Raw genomic sequence first — 15,356 nt, 5'->3', positions numbered from 1 at the left:
TTATCTTTATCTACTCCTTACATTAGACTGGATATAAACCACAAGAGATTGCAGAGAATGAAAAAGTCTCATAAGAATTGTTGTGTGCTAGTTGAAAAAAATCTGAGACAGCTGATACCCTTCTATCTACTCATTTATAAACTGCCACCTGACAAACACTCCATGTACAGTGCATCAAATATGTACAGTGTATCAAATTAAAGAAACAAACCAAAGTCTACTGCAAAGTTTCTGTGAAAATTGTTTCTCATTACATTCAAAATGACCTGTGAATTTGCCTTCCTGCCGTGCTGCACACATACCTTTCTTAACAACTTACCAGAAAGAAAATTGTCTTGTATTTCCTACAAATATGTTGCATGGCCACTTGATTTTAGTCAGATGGAAGCATATTCATTATGACTGGTGCACATGTTCGTCATCCTAAATGTGCTGACCATTCTGACCCAAAGTTTGTGGTGCCATGTGTGGTATCCTGAGAAACTGATGGTTTGAGGTTATTTTCTTACTATGGTGTTGAAAATTTAGTTATTATTAAAAAGTTACTCTGAATGATGAAACTTATCTTGATTTAATGTCTGACAATTAAAGGGAACACTGAGACATTCATGCAAGATGGTGCACTGTGTCATAGAAGTAAGTCAGTGATAGAAAGTTGTGCTGTAAAATATTTTCAAGGCTGGTCTGTGAACAGTTTTGACCTGATTCTCACTAAAAATGTAAGGTTTTTGAATGAAAAAAAAAAAAAAAAAAACTCAGAGGGTAGGAAAAGTTCCATATCAAAATTCAATTAATAATTAAATGTAAATAAATATGTAAATAAGGGGTCCATAAATTATTACTGCACTTTATTAAAGTAATTATAACCATGATCATACTTTGATTCCAAGCTATCAATAAAGTAATTTCAAATCTCACATAGAATAATAAAGAGTATTGCTCTGTTTGCTCTTCTGCATAATAAACTTAAATTTGCTAATTATTAATATATTCTTTGGTCACCCTGCCTTAGAGTTTACCATTCCTCTGTACCAAACACCATCTGTCTCCTTGACTGACAACTTTGCCATCTTTTAGGAGTTTATGCATATGGTTGGTGACATTCTCAGCTGCAGCAAGGTGTAGATGTTCTGGTGTGTCCTGAAAGAAGAGGACAAGTTTCAGTCATCAAGCACTGATAAAAGTAAAGAAAAGTGTAACTGAGTTCATAAGAATAGAAATAAGAATCAAGAAAAGAGGAACTAAACACATATATATGTGTGTGTTCTTATCTAATTGTATTTTTACTGGATTGAGTCAAGCTCGTAATATCCTGTCTTTTAACCCCTTGAGGGTAGGAACATTGCTGTACAGATAATGTTTTGACATTTTCATAAAAATTGTTCTATTTCCATTACTATTCCTCCCTGCGCTCCTCACTGTTAACCCATATTTCATCATATTTTCACATTGGTCACCAAATTTGTGGCTCACATGGCCTCTCTTATATTTCCTTCTATCATGAGCAGGCTTATGAGGAGTTCAAGAAACTGGATGCAGAAGGTCTGGCTTGGAAATGGACATGGAAGAAAAATTGTCAATGCATCCCATTGGTTGATTGCTCTATCAGGAAAATCACGTTTCACCACATCTTTCTTTGCTCTTATTTTGTACAATTTCCTACTGTGTCCTCTTAATGATGGATGCTGTGGTACCACAAAATACCATGGTGATAGTCTTTTCTTTTCCTTCTACACATCAGAATCATGTCATCTCTAGTGTTGGGTGCTTCAGTTTGTTAAGCTTTTCTTCAAAGCCAAGATTTTTCTACTCTGTTACCCATTTTGTAGATTCTCTTGGCACTTATCTTTTCAACATATTTTTTCTTTCAGATGTGGATTCCATACTGCTGTTGCTGCATATTTGAGTGTTGGTTTTAAAAATATAATTATTTACTTCCTCATCTATGTATTTTCTGGATAATAAATGCTATTCTCATATCTGCCAACAAGTGATGCATGTTCCTTACTTTGTCATTTATAATGTCTGTTGTTTATTATTACACTTAGGTCTTTTCCTTTTCAGATGCTTGAATTATGTTGTTATCTAATTTACAATTCCAATCAGGTCTCTTTGAACTTCAGCCACATTTTATCACATGACATTTATCAACATTAAAATCCATTTGCCATTTATTACAGCATTCATAGTCTCATGAGGCTTTTCTGTAGTTCCTTGCATTAGCTCTCGTTATTCATTTTCTTTGCAACTTTGCACTGTCAGCAAACATGTTAATGAAAGTCTCTGTTCCAATATTAGCATCTATATCAATGACATATATCAGGAACATGATTAAGGCTAACACTGATCCTTGTGGGACTCTGCTTATTACATGTTGTTATCTAATTTACAATTCCAATCAGGTCTCTTTGAACTTCAGCCACATTTTATCACATGACATTTATCAACATTAAAATCCATTTGCCATTTATTACAGCATTCATAGTCTCATGAGGCTTTTCTGTAGTTCCTTGCATTAGCTCTCGTTATTCATTTTCTTTGCAACTTTGCACTGTCAGCAAACATGTTAATGAAAGTCTCTGTTCCAATATTAGCATCTATATCATTGACATATATCAGGAACATGATTAAGGCTAACACTGATCCTTGTGGGACTCTGCTTATTACATTTTTCCAAGTTGAATATCTTCTTAGTAATTGTCCTTATTTCTCTTCTATCCAAAACTTCAACATTGCACTGGGTGAATCCGTGGAGGGCCAGGTTTAGACATAATGATAAGGGATGTAGTCAGTGTCAAGCCAATCCAAATGCAGGTGAGGAAGACACATAATGAACAATGCTAGGTCCTGGGACCTGGGTTAGTGGGGACCTGGGTCAGTGGGGTCATTGTCTTGGGGACATAAACACTGCCTGATATTTGGGTAAGTGGGGTTAGTGCCTTGGGTACGAAACGAACAACCCCACATATATGTACTACTCTGGGTCAATGAGGTCAGTACCCTAATGTCAGCATTTGACTGGCTGTGCCCCAGTTGCCAGTGCCACTTACACCTTTTTCTTTGTTATAAATCTCCTTGTATGATTTTTATATCTCCTTTAAACACATATTCTAAAACACTTGGGACACTGGACTGACCAATACTGTAAAAGATACATTTAGCAGTCCTTCTCCAGAGGCTGTCTGCTTGGAAAGACAGAGAGAGATACATCTGCTCTCAGCTTAGTCTGCTGTGTTAATATAATAATAATAATAATAATAATAATAATAATAATAATAATAATAATAATAATAATAATAATAGTAATAATAATAATAATAAAAATAGTACTAATGCATACAGTGAGCATGGAACATTTAAGCCTTGCAGCAGCATGCAGCATTCTGGCAGTGCAGGTAAAGGTGTCTGAGTGGCTTTCCTGTCTTGGGTCACGACTTCCAACACATCATTGCGTTCTGATACAATGCCATAATACAGTGTGAGGTCACGACTGATACAACCAATTGATGCTAAAATAATTGGCTTGTATTTGCATATTTGATGAAGTAGAACAGGTCTGAAGAAGCGATACATGGGATAGAATGTGGCCTTAATATGGCGGATTCTGAGCAGCAGGGCAAGGGATCACACTCTTACCTCTGTGAAAGAACTGTGACCTGGGCTGTTATTAAATATGTTCCCTACAACTAGTTTCTCCTTACTCCATAATTGCTAAATAGTAGAAAATATTTCATTATAATACTTGCAGTCTGCTTAGATAAACTAAGACAATAAATAAGGATACTTAAGAGATAGAATGCACTCAAAATGCACAAATAGTGTGAAAATACCAGCAAACAGATGTTTTGAGATTTCATTTCACAACTGCTGTGTGTACAGTACCATCCAGCAAGTTTTACGAGTCATATCTGGCCAACATCAGGCATCATTTTGACCCAGAATGTCTTAACCAGGCTACAGCATATTTACTATATGCCTCTTCTTTAGATGTAACAACCATTAAACAAGAATAACCAAAGTGTCTGCCTGTCTCTCTGCCTTGATCACAAAATGCAAAGAATCGGTCCTATATGATTACTTTTATTTAACTGACAATATCACAAGGGCTGGAAGACCAGCAATTCACTTTTAAATAGCATAAACTTCAACCAGTGAGTGGTGAAGCTGCTACAGTCTCTGTGAGGGATGCCTTGCCAATGAAATGTATGACACTTTTTCCCTGGACAGTATGCCAGGCAACTCCACTAGTCTGTTCTTCAGTGATTAAGGGGGGGGTAGCTCCAAGGCGCCTTGATTTGAGGCCCCTCAGAGAACTGAAAAAGGTGCCTTTCATCTTCCCTGTGTCACACAGGGACACCGTCTTGACCTCACACGGGCAGGACGTGTGACCTTAGGCGCTCTCGAGCAGCCTCGGCCAGCTTGTTGGCCTTCCCCGCCCCCTAGTGATAGTGACCTCAGTTTTTTTGTTTTTTCCTTTTCTGTTTTCAACTTTTAGCTTTTAGTTTGAGGCTCGACCTGGTGGGATTGTTGTTTTTGTGAACACTTGTAGCGAATGCGTGTGATACATAAAGAAAAATGAGTGCTTCAGTGCAAACGTATGAACGCAACTACCTCCTGCGTCATAGACGAGGATCTGGGTACCCGCCGCCCAACGTGATACAGTGCCTTAAGTCCTTGAAACTATTTCGAAACCGAGGATCGAGAGGAGGCAAAAGTGTGGTGCGTCCCATCAAGGTAGTCACCTCCAGTGCCAGAGAAGACCGCAGGGTGGAGAAGAGGGAATACAAACACTTTGAGGTGCCGAGAACATGGTATAGTCTTCCCTCACTCCTCTTGTTTAATGCAACGTCTCTGGCCAACAAGATGGATGAATTGACTGTGACGGTGAGATCTACTTGTGCGGACATTGTGGCGGTCACTGAGGAGTGGCAGATTGTTTCTGAGGTGTGCACGATGCAGGACTACCAGCTCTACCATCACCTCAGGTCAGGACGCAGGGGGGGGGAGTGACCGTTTTCTGCCGCTCTGCCCTCAGCCCCTCACACCTCCCTGTCGATATTCCTGCCGGTGTGGAGGCCCTGTGGGTGAGAGTCACGCCCCCCTCCCATCCCAGCAACACGGCCTCCATCATAGTTTGCGTTGTGTACCACCCCCCACGAGCCGCCACAGCACAGTTACTCACCGCTCACATCATCAACACTGCTGATGCCCTGAGGGTGAGGTATCCTGCTGCCAAGCTGGTCATCTGTGGGGACTTTAACAGATTAGATATCAACGATATACTACACCAGCTACACCTCACCCAGGTCGTGGACTTCCCCACCCACCAGCAAGCCATCCTCGACCTTATACTCACAGACCTGGGCCAGCAGTACTCGCCACCCAAGCCGCTGCCTCCCATGGGACGGAGCACCCACCTCTCCATACTGTGGACACCCACACCCACCACCTCGACCCCCCGGTCAGCTGTCACCAGGACCCACCGCCCCATGCCTGACTCAGCCATGAGGGAGTTTGGGCAGTGGGTGACACAACACCCATGGACCGAGGTGCTGGATGAGGAGGACGTCCACTTAAAATGGCAAAATTATGTCGCCACCACCACAGCAGCCTTCCACCACTACTTCCCAGCCAAGAGCGTCACAACGCACCCATCTGATGCTCCCTGGATGACGCCCCGCATTAAAAGACTCATGCGTCAGCGGACCTGGGCGTTCCACTCCTGCCCGGTCCTTTACAGGAAACTAAGAAACAGAGTAATCAGGGAGATTAAGAATGCAAAGGCAAGCTATTACCCAGACAAGATACACCACCTCAAGCTGACCAACAACAGACAGTGGTACGCTAAGATCAAAGCTTTGTGTGGCTTACAAAAGCACCCTTCATCTCTTCCTTGCACCTCACACCTTCCTGCTAATCTCGCGGCTCAGGAGATGAACGATCACTTTGCTGCTATCTGTCAAACCTTTCCTCCCCTCCACACCACTCCGCTTCCTGCCTATCTTCCCGCTCCCTCCCCTCCACACACTGTCCAGGCGATGGATGTTTTTAAGAGAATACTTAAATTTAAACCAAGATCCACCATACCCACTGACCTTCCTATAAAAATTTACAAGGAATTTGCTGTAGAGCTAGCAACACCGCTATGCTCCATAATAAACGCCTCACTCTCCCAACACTCTTGCCCCGCGGACTGGAAGACATCTTACGTCACCCCCATCCCCAAAACTTCCAGTCCACAGTCACTCAATGACCTCAGGCCAGTCTCTATCACTCCCATCCCTAGCCTTATTTGTGAAGATTTTGTATATGACTGGGCATACACCAAAATTTGTAACACCGTGGATATCAGACAATTCGGAAATATTAAAGCCACCTCCACCTCACATTACCTGACCAGCTTCCTTGAATTCATCCACAGCCACCTGGACAAGCGAAACACCTCTCTAGCTGTTGCTTTTGTGGACTTCAAAAAAGCCTTTGATCTTGTTGATCACACTGTTGTCATCAGCAAGGCAATAAGTCTGGGTCTCCCTCCTAATCTGATAGCGTGGCTAGCCGACTTCCTCACAGGGAGACGTCAGGCTGTTCGCTATCAGGGCTCTGTCTCTAATTTCCAACAGCTGACATGTGGAGTCCCCCAGGGGACCAAGATGGGTCCTCTATGCTTCCTCCTCCTCATCAACGACGCCCTCACTGACACCCCCCATCGCTGGAAGTATGTGGACGACTGCACCGTGGGCGTCCCAGTTTCCACCAAGAACCCGGACTACTCGCCACTGCAAGCAATTCTGGAGCGACTGCAGACGTGGACGGAGGAGAGCAGGATGACCATCAACCACAGCAAAACTGTGGTGATGCATTTCTGTACCTCCTCTGTACCAGTGCCCCCTCCCCGGCTCACAGTGGGCCCTCACCCCCTCCAGGTGGTCCAATGTGCCAAGCTTCTCGGAGTCACGGTGGACGACCAGCTGACCTGGAAGCAGCATGTCGCCAGCACCGTGAGATCAGCTACCTACAGGCTGTACATGCTGCGCAGACTCAGGTCGCTGGGGACGCCGACAGATGAGTTAAGGGGGGTGTACCTCACCTTCATCCTCCCCAAACTCATGTACGCCTCCCCAGCGTGGTCCTCCTCCCTCACACACACTCAACAGCTACAGCTAGAGAGTGTGCAGAAAAGGGCGTGCAGGGTCATCCTTGGCCCTGCATACACCACCTATGAAGAAGCCCTGACCACCCTGAGTCTGTCCAGAATATCCACCAGGCACCGAGAGGCTCTGGAGAAGTTTGGGAGGGGACTACTGCATCATCCACGTCTCAGAAACATGCTGCCGCCCGACGCGTCTCGCCCGGTCTGTGCCACCAGACACCACAACAAAATAACGCCCCTGAAGGCGCTGCGCACGGACCGGTACAGACTCAGTGCGATTCCCACCATGGTGCGAGCCATCAATCAATAGTATTTCCCTCCTAGATTAGACTTACCTTTAGGATTAATGTTAAGTTTTTCCCCATCCCCTGTGTACATTTTCAGTTTGTCAACTGCCTAAATAATAAACCGTTTATTATTATTATTATTATTATTATTACACTAAAATATTTGAGGCACCATAATATTATCAGGAGGTATTCTGTTGTGCTAAAAAGTATATCTTTGTCTTCAAGTTTCTTGTGAACACACTGCATTCTGGTGTTACATAATGGGTAGATAAAAGACTGTTGGAATGACAGTTTGAAAATTGGCAAATGAAAGAGGTTTCCTGTATACACACTTGACACCTAGTAGCCTAGCCTGAAGAGGTTAAGTAGACAGGAAATTAAAATTTAGAATTCTAAAATACTGTACATAGGGATGATGGTACTGACTGAAATTTCTGTCCAGCCAAGGATCAGATGGCTCTCTCTTTCTCACCACTAAGGTTAGGCCATCAAGATCTCTGTTCCTTCTGTTCCAGAGAATCCTAGATCTTCTTAAGCTCTACTTCTTAGAGGCTTAATGTATATTTTACATCAGCAAATCACCTTTTGCTGAAGGGTCGCTTGCCCATGAGAAACATTGCACCACACCACACTGCCAATTGGCTGCATATCATCATGTTATTCAGTTCTCCATTGCAGTGGTGCCTGGTGGTCATTTTTTTTTTTTCCACTTTTCAACAAGGCCATGTTATCTGTTATGCAGGTACAATGCCTTCTACCTGTGATTCACTTCCAGGAATGGGTAGTGCACAATAAGTATGCATATTACACTGACTGTGTGGCTTAACCATGAGCTTATGGATTTGTTTTGATTCTACATCAGCAAGGTGGCTGCCATATCAGCTTCCACTGAGGAGTCAATGGACCCACATGCAGGTTCCCCATGAACCACTAGGGTGACGATGTCACAGGGGATTTGTACACAAAAAATAATGGAGGTCCAGCAGTTCCTTGTCGCACTATGTAAATGTGAGGGATGCTAGTCAATCAACTTGTTCCATGACTTGCTTATTTGGTGGTGCTGACTTGGATCCAATTCAGACCTGCAGTTCCCCTTCTCATGCTGCAGTTCCCCCTGTTCCTTGGAACATGGTATTGGATGCACTGTCTGAATTAAGAGGTGAGGTAAAGAAATTGAAGGCAGACAGGCAGTTTTATGCCTCACACATGCCTGGTGAATTCTCTAAGTCAGCTACTTCTGGCCATGATGTTGTGAATGTTGGAGCAAGTACTTCTCATGGTTCCCCTGCCAGTTTCTCAGGATTTAACGACCACAGTAGTGAGGACAGTGAGACTAGAGAGCATGCCCCTGTTGGTAGCATTTTAATATATTGGGCTAAGGCTTTTGAGGCTCCTGATGTTGTCTTGCAGGACTCTATGTGATCAACAGGTTGATGAAATGATGAACTACTTATTTGACAACAGTATGCAGGAAATAGATTACAAGGAAATTTGTGAGGATGACATAACTAAGAGACTGCCATGTATGTGGTCTGATGGAATACAACCCATAGATTTTAGAGGCACTTAAAAGTGAAGCAAAAAAGGTAAACTTTTGCTGGAAAGAAGTCAGTAAGGTCATTCTTAAGGCAGTGACTATCATCATCAAATCTCTGTTGGTTCTTGATAAAACTACACAGGATGAAAGACACCATATGGTGGCCCATGTATGAGGTGGGCATGAATAATGATGCCTTGGGTTTGTTAGGCAATGCCAACTTCTGGAAGAACTTGGCGAGACGCTTCATCATGAAGAGAAAGATTAATAAAAAATACTCACATCTCTGCTCATATAGGGTGCCAATGACTCACTTCATGTTTGGGGATGTCTCATAATCTGCTAAACAAATTGAAGAGGCTGAGAAATTGAAAACAGGATCTCAATCAAGAAACCACCCACTATGTTGAGATTTGCTGGAGGAAGATCAAGAGGTTTTTGGAGAAAAACCTCACACAGGGGATTTTCTTCTAGACTGTAGAAGCTGGGCTTCAAGGGAAGCCAAAGGCAGTCCTCTATGTGCCATGACACTGATGCAAAAAAATGTCATAAAAAAGAGTTGCTACAAGTCCCAGCAATGACTGAGGCGCGTACAAGCTTTGAAGCAGGCAGACTTCATATGTTTATTCATGAATGATGTAAAACTACCAATGAACCTGTTATTCTGGACACTGTGGAGCACTGACATTGAACACTTATACTTATTAGGAAAGTTAGAATATGGGTTCAATAAAGTGGAGCAACAAATTATTACCAAGGAGATTCACAACCTGTCTTTGCAGCTCTGAGAGAGGTGGGTTATATTATCACTAGCTTTAAAGATGATGCACTCATTTACCAGGTTTCTAGCCAGGATGTCTCACATGCATTCGACACAATCAAATTTTTAATTTAGGTTTATTTTAAGTTTCTGCATTAATGAGGAGTCAGTTTTGTTTCCCATTAAGCACATCAAACACTTAGGCAATATCAATGATACTGACAGTAAGACAATTTCCTTGCTTGATTACAGTGTGAAAAAATAGTGCAAGGTTATAAAGTACTCATGTGTAAGAATAAGGTCAAAATCTGTGAAGTGGGTAGGATCATTGGTCTCTTGGTTGTTGCCATTCCAACAATAGAGCTGGAGAAGCTTCACAACAGGAAGTTGGTGGCAGTGAAAATCACAGTTTTGCACAGAGAAAAGGGTAATTTTGACAGATCTGTGACCATTAGTGATGAAATAAGAAAAGACTTTAGCTGGTGGTTAAATAATGCTTCAGTACAAGATATGAAAATACTTAGATCTGGTACTGATATTGTTTAGTATACTGATGCATCTAACTTAAGCTTGGGGGCATGCCTTAACCATCAGTCTACAACTGGAAGTTGGTCAATGATAGAAAAAGAACTGCAGATCAATGCTCTGAAACTCAGTTATTCCATTTACACTTCAGGCATTCAGTCTTGAGCTTCGTGGGAAGCATATTAAAGTTTTCTGTGACAATACTACTGCAATGAACTAAATGAAATGGGGAGAACAAAATCACCTATTTGTAACGACACCTCTGCCTCAATTTGGAATTGTTGTGTGAAAAATAATGCACGGCTCACATGTTCACACATTCCAAGCAAAGTTAACATGGCAGACATTACATTTCATAAGGTCAATGACAGGCATGAACAGAAACTTGACAAATGCATTTTCCAGACTCTATGTGATATTTCTAGTAACCCTTCTATTGATCTGTTCGCATCCAGTCTTAACAAGCAAGTGCCTTTGTTCTGCTCTTGGTAGTCAGACCTGGAAGCAGAATACTTGGATGCATTCTTGTTACAGTGGGCAAGGTTTGATCTTGCTTACATTTTCCCCCATTCTCATTAATTGCTTGGTGTCTGCAAAAGATGCAGGCAGAAGAAGCACAGGGATGGATGGTTGTACCTTTGTGGATGTCCTAGCCATGGATGGGACTACTGCTCAGGATGCTGGTTGACTTATTATGAGAAGGATGGATATACTGATGCACCCCATCCTCAGCAGAGGGGCACCCAGTATTGAAACACATGCGACTGATGGCATGCCTACTGTCCAGGAGAACCTATGAGAACGATGCATATCTGCAGCAATTGCAAACATCTTCCTTGTCTCCTGGAAACCAGGTACAGAGAAACAATACTGTCCACATGTCAGAAGATGGATGCAATTTTGTGAGAAGGGATATCAATTCCCTTAACCACACTGTGTCTAACATCATAAATTTCTTGACTGAGACTTTCCACAGGGATGTGGGGTGTGAGTGCATCAACATGGCAAGAGGTGCCCTCTCATCACTAGGCAATGTGGTGGATGGCTGCAGAGAGGGAAATCACCCACTGGTTATCAGGTTCATGAGAGGGATGTTTAGCCTAAGACCATCTATGCCCAGGTATACTGAGACCTGGGATGTTAAACCAGTGCTATAAAAACTAAAAACTATATGCCCACTGCATAAACTGTTCCTGAAGGAGCTAACGTTAAAACTTATGTTGATGGCTCTAACTCAGGCGACCAGGGTTCAAACTTTACACTTTTTGGTGCTAACAGGCATTAGCATTGAGAAAGATTCCATTTCTGTTTGCAGTGTGGACCTAACTTTAACATTCAAGTGGTGAAATTTCAGGCTTATACTAAAGATGCCAGCTTGTGTGTGTGCAAGGCATTGCAAACTTATATTAAAAAGACTGAGGTAGTCAAACAGGGCACTAAACAAAAGGAAGATAAACTACTCATCAGCTTTATCAAGCTACACAACACTGTTTCAAAGAACACCACTAAATTCACATCTGGCAGTGTTTACCCTGCTATAGCATCGAAGGCTAAGACTAAGGCTATGGCTGTGCCAATTTGCATCATGGCAAAAGCTGGGTGGTCCAGGGAGACCACTTTAGCAAAATATTATAAGAGTATTGTTATGGTATCTAACCTATTTCAGGATGTGATATTATAGTAGAAAAGGGTATTTTAACTAAAGTACTCTATTATATTACAGGTTATTGATAATGTACTATACACCTGTAACAATAATGTTATATTGTAATATTATGAAAAATTACACTAACATGAATGAATAATAGTTCAGTGTATGCTATGCTATGTTCAATATTTCATTCATCAGAGTATATAACCAATTTTATGTTGTAATATGAGATCAAAGGAGACTACTTGTGTACAGTATCATGATCAGCTTTTTGTTATGGAAATAGGCCTATTCAGGATTGCTGTGCTAAAATTTGGATTATATTTTGATTCTGAAATACATTGATGTAAACATGAAAGGGCTGGATGCTCATAAATTTTCATTATACTGAAAATGATAAGGCTACATTGCAATACTGATGAAATGTGAGTTTGCATGTATGAGTAAAAACATGGACAATAAAGGTTATTCAGGTTCACTAATATTTTATTTATCAAAATTTATCACAAATTCTATATTGAAATATGTACAGATGGTGAAGCTATACAAAGGCATGACACCCACTTAGCTTCAAAATCTCATGGGCAAGCAACCCTTTAGCAGAAGGTGCTGATGTAAAATTAATGAAGTACATGAGACTTACTGCAGCTCAGTTGAAGTGTGCTTGTAGTTTTATGAGGTAAATCACCTCTTTTGTAGGAGAAACTTTATGTGTCCTCCACTCTCCCTTAGTATTAATGGACTACAACACCAATTTCATTATTCTATGTGAAGCTTTTTCTTTTATGTCATGTGGGTGGTCATATTTAAAGTGTGGTGGTGTGGCACGGTCCAGTGTTTCTCATGTGAAAGCTCCCCTACACCAGTGGTGATTTGCCTCATAAAACTACAAGCACGCTTCAACTGCCCTGTGGTAGGTCTTGTGTACTTTATTATCTTTGAGTAGTTGAATGGCAGGTTCATAGTTGGAACCCTCTAGTTTGAATCCTGATATTTGTTGAGTTGCCTCTCCCTCCAACTGGCCTTTAAAACAAGTGAGTTTCTGGATACATGTTAGATCTTTATTTTGGTGGATGGAACATTCATACATGTCCCAGAACTCTACCCAATTGGTCAGATCACCAATGAAAGAAGGGAAATTGAATAAAACTTTATTTTCTCTTTTTGGGATTTCTTGTGTGATTTTTAATCTAGAGAGGATTGAATTAACCTCTTCCTCATATAATGAATCTTCTAATGCTTCCTGCAAGCTAGCCTGGTCCATAAGCTCATATATTTTTTCATTATTATTCTTAATCTTAGCTAAGATGTTCTTGATAGTAACTGTTTTGGCTTCTATGTCATGAATGTCAGCAGCATGCATAAAGGTTGCTATATCCTGCTTTAAGTTTCTCAATAATTCTTCTCAGTTTCTATATATATATATATATATATATATATATATATATATATATATATATATATATATATATATATATATATATATATATATATATATCCTCCATTTTTTAGCCTTTTAGGGAATGGTAGAACAAACCAGAGTGTTAGGTAAAAAGTTTTGGGCAAACAAGCTGTTATGGTATGAAGCACCAAACCACTTGGAGTTATCGATGTATGTTTACTGTTTTTGTGGTGCTCTAATGATGCGCAGGCACTGGAGAGACACGTATGGTGAGAATGAGTGAAGTCAGCAATGAGAATCCAGTTTGAAGGACCAATATGGTGAAATTGGCATGTATGAGCTAATGCCAGGTTATAGATGACTATGGCAAACTAAGCATATACTAGCACAAACCTGATACTAATAGAGTACTTAGCTGTATTCCTGAGTGGAGTGTCCATTTGGAGTAGTAATATGCTGAGTAAAGGTGAGTGGTGAACTGCTCTGGCTGCTAACTGGGGTTTGACTGCTTGAGTGGGAGCAGTAATGTAGGTAACTCCGATTGCTCCTTGAGGTAAATGAATTCCCACGTATGAAGCAGGTTGACAATGGTTTTGTTCCAGGAGCGTGAATCTGCTTGATCTGGATCCTCATTGGTTCATCCATTTGTTAAGTGGATTGTTATACTTAAGTTGAGATTGTTACCCATCACCATAAATTACCGTGTTGGAATGATAGTTCTAACATCATTATGATCTCTATGTTAAGTAGACTAACTAAACATTAGTTTCCATAGGAAATTGTTGTGGCAGACTGTGAGAGCTATAGCAAGTGGTGAACATTTTTTTTTATTTGATTTTTTTTTTCTACAGTTTGTGTCACTGTGGTGAGGTACTCTGCTGACATCAAGCTGGGGCAGAACTCAACCCTAAGTTTGCTTGTCAACATTGTGAGCTACCAGGAGTTGAAGCACTCACTACTCGATCTTCTTGGGGAATGCTGTGATGTAATGGTGTTGTCTGGCAAACCCCTTGATAATAATGATCATCCAGAACACCATATTCCACTCAAACCAAATATCTAACCAGTTTACAATCCAGCCTACAAGTTACCTTATTGCCAGAGGACAGTAGTTGATGAGTAAGTCAAAGAGATGTTGCATTAAGGAGTAATTGAACACTCTCATTCTCCATGGAATAGTTCACTCATCCTTGTTCACTAGAAGAATGGTGGTTATTGCCCAGTCATTGATTTTAGGAATGGAAATGAGGCACCAGAGGATGATCTTGTCTCAGGTGACTTGTTAATGTCCTTAGGGAGTGGCAATACCATTTTCAGTAGTTTGTAATTTGCTATCTGGTTACTGGCAAGTACCAATGGCAAAAAGAATCCAGAAAAGTCACTGCATTTAGCACCCCAACAGGCCAGTATCAGTGGTTATGCATGCTGTTTAGTCTGAAATCTGCACCTCTCACTTTTCAGTGAATGATCAGTACATTTTTTGGAGGTATGTTAGATGACTCCGTCTATGCCCACTTGGATAATGAAATCATTGCAAGCAAAACGAATTAATTATACCTTCAGAGTTTGTGTTTGGTTTTACAGTGACTGCAGGAATCTGCCCTTCGAGTAAAACTGTCAAAATGTGAGTTCTTTAAGTAATAAATAATTTTTTTAGGGCACATTGTTGATGGTGAACAAATTCACACAATAAAGTGTCTGCAGCTAAACATTATTTTCTGCAACTAAGAACTTCTGAAAATGTAAGGTTATTTTTTGGTTCAGCAAGTTACTACTGACCATTCATCAAAGATTTTGTTAAACTCACACCTCCACTCAGTCAGCTACTTAAAAAGGAAGTTTCCTTTCACTGGAGTGCTGTGCAAGAGCACAGCTACCACGATTTAAAAACTGCTCTCATACAGGCTCCAGTTTTGGGATTTCCTTATTTTCTCACACTTTTGAACTCTACACAGATGCTTCTTCTTTAAAGTTAGATGCAGTGTTGATCAAAAGAATGATAGAGGTAAGAACTGTGTAACTGCATATGCAAGTAGGG

General features: G+C 41.0%; 1 protein-coding gene across 4 annotated transcripts in view; it reads right to left on the bottom strand.

Annotated features, from left to right (window-relative positions):
• Positions 1-833: 833 nt before the first annotated feature.
• LOC135103718 (endoribonuclease LACTB2-like) overlaps positions 834-15,356 on the bottom strand; it is a 92,243-nt gene continuing 77,720 nt past the window's right edge. For 3 of the 4 annotated variants that reach the window (XM_064010348.1, XM_064010349.1, XM_064010350.1), the window contains one exon: positions 834-1,140. In XM_064010348.1, coding sequence (XP_063866418.1) covers positions 1,074-1,140 — 67 coding nt within the window. In that variant the 3' untranslated portion in view covers positions 834-1,073. The remainder of the gene's footprint in view (positions 1,141-15,356) is intronic. The other variant, XR_010270180.1, reaches the window with a different exon arrangement.

The sequence above is a fragment of the Scylla paramamosain genome, chromosome 9 (genome assembly GCF_035594125.1).
Source record: "Scylla paramamosain isolate STU-SP2022 chromosome 9, ASM3559412v1, whole genome shotgun sequence".
In the NCBI taxonomy this organism is placed as follows: domain Eukaryota; kingdom Metazoa; phylum Arthropoda; class Malacostraca; order Decapoda; family Portunidae; genus Scylla; species Scylla paramamosain.
This window is presented reverse-complemented; position numbering and strand designations above follow the sequence as displayed.